The sequence below is a fragment of the Larus michahellis genome, chromosome 2 (genome assembly GCF_964199755.1).
Source record: "Larus michahellis chromosome 2, bLarMic1.1, whole genome shotgun sequence".
NCBI classification, from domain to species: Eukaryota; Metazoa; Chordata; class Aves; order Charadriiformes; family Laridae; genus Larus; species Larus michahellis.
This window is the reverse complement of record NC_133897.1, coordinates 143,742,494-143,745,583: the sequence shown is the minus strand read 5'-3', so window position 1 is coordinate 143,745,583 and position 3,090 is coordinate 143,742,494. Positions and strand designations below refer to the sequence as shown.

Sequence of the window (3,090 nt, the reverse complement as noted above, 5' to 3'; positions counted from 1 at the left end):
GAAGCCCGTACAGGCGCCGTCGGGCCGGTACACGGAGCCCTTCGGACTGTTAACGGTTTCTCGGGGCAGTATCCGTCAGGACAGACACGCTACCGGCCGAGGGGAGGCCGGCCGGGCGCCTGGGGGAAGCCCCTTGGGGGGCGGCAGGCAGGCGGCCACCCTTCCCTCTGCGCCCGGCCGTCCTCCTCAGGGCCCCCCGCCTCGTCTCTCCTCTGGCCACTTGCCCTAAGGCGACACGACGGCAACCGGCCCTCCCCACCGCCAGCAGCCCCTTCCCGCCACCGCCCCCTTTCCTCACGGCCGGGCCGCCCGCCCCGCCCCCTCACGCCCCTCCTGCCAATCACCCGGGCCCCGCCCCGCCGGCCCGAGGTGCGGGGTTTGAAAGCGGGCCGGTCCACGCGGCGCGCCGGCGGAGGGGGGGGGGGAGCGGGAGCGGCGTGGCCGGCTCTTGCGGGGCGGCCTCGGCCGCTCGCCGGTTTCCCGCCGCCGGAGCCGCCCTCGCCCCCACCGAGAGGGTCGCTCCCATCCGCTGCGGGGGGGTGCCGGCGCCGGGAGCGGCCGCGGGCTGGTCGGTGACGGGGGCTTCCCCCCCCCATTCCCCCCCCGCCCAGCGCAGTGGGAGGCGCCCGGTCTGCCGCGTCACCCATTGTTTACAAACCAACCCCAGCGGGCCGAGCTCCAGCTTCAACCGCAGCCGCCGGAGCCGCGTGTGCTCGGGGCGGCGGGCGGCGGCCCCGGGTCCCGCTGCGGCACGGCAGGGCGCCGGCCGAGATGCCGTGCCGCCCGGGCGAGCGTTTCCTGCTGTTGGAGCGCTCGGTCGCCGTGGGGCAAGCGGGCTCCAAGGAGGTGGACGCGCTGGTGGCCAAGCTGGGCGAGGTGCTGCAGCTCAGCGCCCAGCGGGCGCCGCCGCCGTCCCGCGGACCCAAGCACCTGGGGCCGGGCAGCGCCCGCGACCGCGCCGCCCCCTACTCGCCCCGCTGCAGCGGAGGGGGCCTCCTGGTGCCGCGGGGACCGGCCCCGCCGCAAGCCCACCCGCAGCACGCCGAGCCGCCGCGGCCGGATAGGAGCGGACAGCAGCGGGTGACCAAGCAGCTGTGCGGCCGGGGCTGGCTGCGGAGCGCCGCCCGCCGGAGGAAGCAACCGCCGCCGGGTCCGGGTGACGGGCCGGCGGAGGAGGAGGACCCCCACCGGCTTCTGCAGCAGCTCATCCTCTCCGGAAACCTCATCAAAGAAGCCGTCCGGCGGCTGCAGCTAGCGGCGGCAGCGGCGGCGGCGGCAGCCTCCACGGCCTCCAGCGGCAGCGCCTCGGCGGGGAGCAGCGGCGCGGACGGCGAGGCGGCGGCGGTGCAGCCCCTGCAGTAGCCGGCGGGGACGAGCGGCGGCCGGGGCGTTGGAGCGCGGCTGGGGCGGCGGCGGCGGCGGCGCGGAGCCCCCCGCCGAGCGGACTGCGGGAGCGCGGTGCTGGCTCCGCCGCGATGTAAGTCTCCCCCCCCCCCCCGCCCGCGGCGGGGCGGCAGCGGCGGCGGGGTGTCGCCCCGTCCCCCCCCCTCCCGGTGCCGGGCGGGGTCGGTGCCGTGTCCCGTCCCCCCCCCGCACTCCCACCGCCGGCCCAAGGTCACCCCCGGCGCGGCGCCGAAGACCGGCGGGGACCGCGCACGCCGAGCCGTCGTTGTTTCCCCCCACCCCCATCTCCTCTGCCTTCCCCGGGAGCTCCTCCTCCTCCGCGGGCCCCGGGGCAGCCCGGCCGGGGCCACCGACCCCCCCCGCCGCCGGTCCCTCCGCCGCCGGGCTCTGTCTCCCAGGAGCCATTTGCAATAATTCTCGCTGACCCCGGCGGGAGGTGTTTCCCGTACCCTCCCGGGCTGGTTTGGGGTTTGTTTGGGGTTTTTTTTTTTGTTTGTTTGTTTTTTATTATTATTTTAACGTTTTTTTTTCCCCGTTGTGACTGTATGAAGCAGTTTAAAAAAAAAAAAAAAAACAGCAACAAAAAACCAACAAAATGTGAATATCAAAGCTGAAAGGCAGCTGGTCTTATAATTGTAAAAGCCTGATGAGTGAATGGAGCCTGAGACGCATTGTTCGCATAAGGTAGCCGAAACAAGTTTTTTCTACCAAAAAGAAAAAAACAAAACACAAACCCTGAATCCACCCTTCCCCGACAAACTCAATGGCTCGACTACGAGATGCAGCTGTTGATTTTAAATATATGCACTTCGTACCGGAGTGTTTGAAATGTGTTCCTGATTTACAGGACTTACTGTCTTAATTAACCTGTCTGTATTGAATAAACGTGGTCTTGTTTTTATTTTTGGTTCTGTGTCTCATTGTTAAGGGGAAGTGAATTTTTGGTTCATGAGAACAAAACTATGTGGATGATGCTCCAGTAGGCACGTTCCCCTTGATCTTCTTTCGGTTGTGAGATCTCCATTTTGCAGACACACGCACACAAGAGGAAAAAAAAAAAAATCCCCACAACAATCCGCATAGTCTGATGCAGTGGGACACCGGTTATTAATGCACGGAGATGCAACTGAGCCCCTTTGTTTGCCAGCAGTGTTCATTGGTAAGCCGTGAGACGCCCCTTCGAGCAGCCGAGAATGTGGCTGTTGGAATTTACACATCAAATCATATTGAAAGCAAAATTGGGTATCTTGTATTGGGGAAGCAACAGAGCTTGTGTTGGTTACTTGTTTGGTTTGGTTTTTTTTTTCTTTCTCCAGGGAGAGGGGGGAAAATAAAGACTCCAGAAAGGAGGGGAGAGAGGTCCAGGCAGCAATTTTTATTAAAAAAAATATATGTAAAACAGAATTTGATGCTGGTGATGATTGAGTTCTGATACCTATTCTGAATAGCTTCCTTGGTAAAATCCTATGTTAGGTTTTTAGGAGTCAAAGAATGAGCTTCAAGATCAGAACTGAACACATCAGACAGACTGGAGCATAACAATCTCCCAGCCCCCACTCAATTTGAGGTAAAAGCTGCTCCTTTGAAGAAGGTAGCAATCCCACATGAAAGAAAATGGAAGATGTTTGCCTTTGTCCAAGAGAGCAATTTGAGCAGCTACGTTTACTTGTGCGATTAGTTCTTTCA

General features: G+C 62.9%; 1 protein-coding gene across 1 annotated transcript; it reads left to right on the top strand.

Moving 5' to 3' along the window:
• The first annotated feature begins 475 nt into the window (after window positions 1-475).
• On the top strand, window positions 476-2,305 carry LOC141738445 (GSK-3-binding protein-like). The gene has a single exon (XM_074573646.1). It carries the CDS (start codon window positions 772-774, stop codon window positions 1,360-1,362), a length of 591 nt encoding a protein of 196 aa, XP_074429747.1. The 5' UTR covers window positions 476-771; the 3' UTR covers window positions 1,363-2,305.
• The last annotated feature ends 785 nt before the right edge of the window (window positions 2,306-3,090 follow it).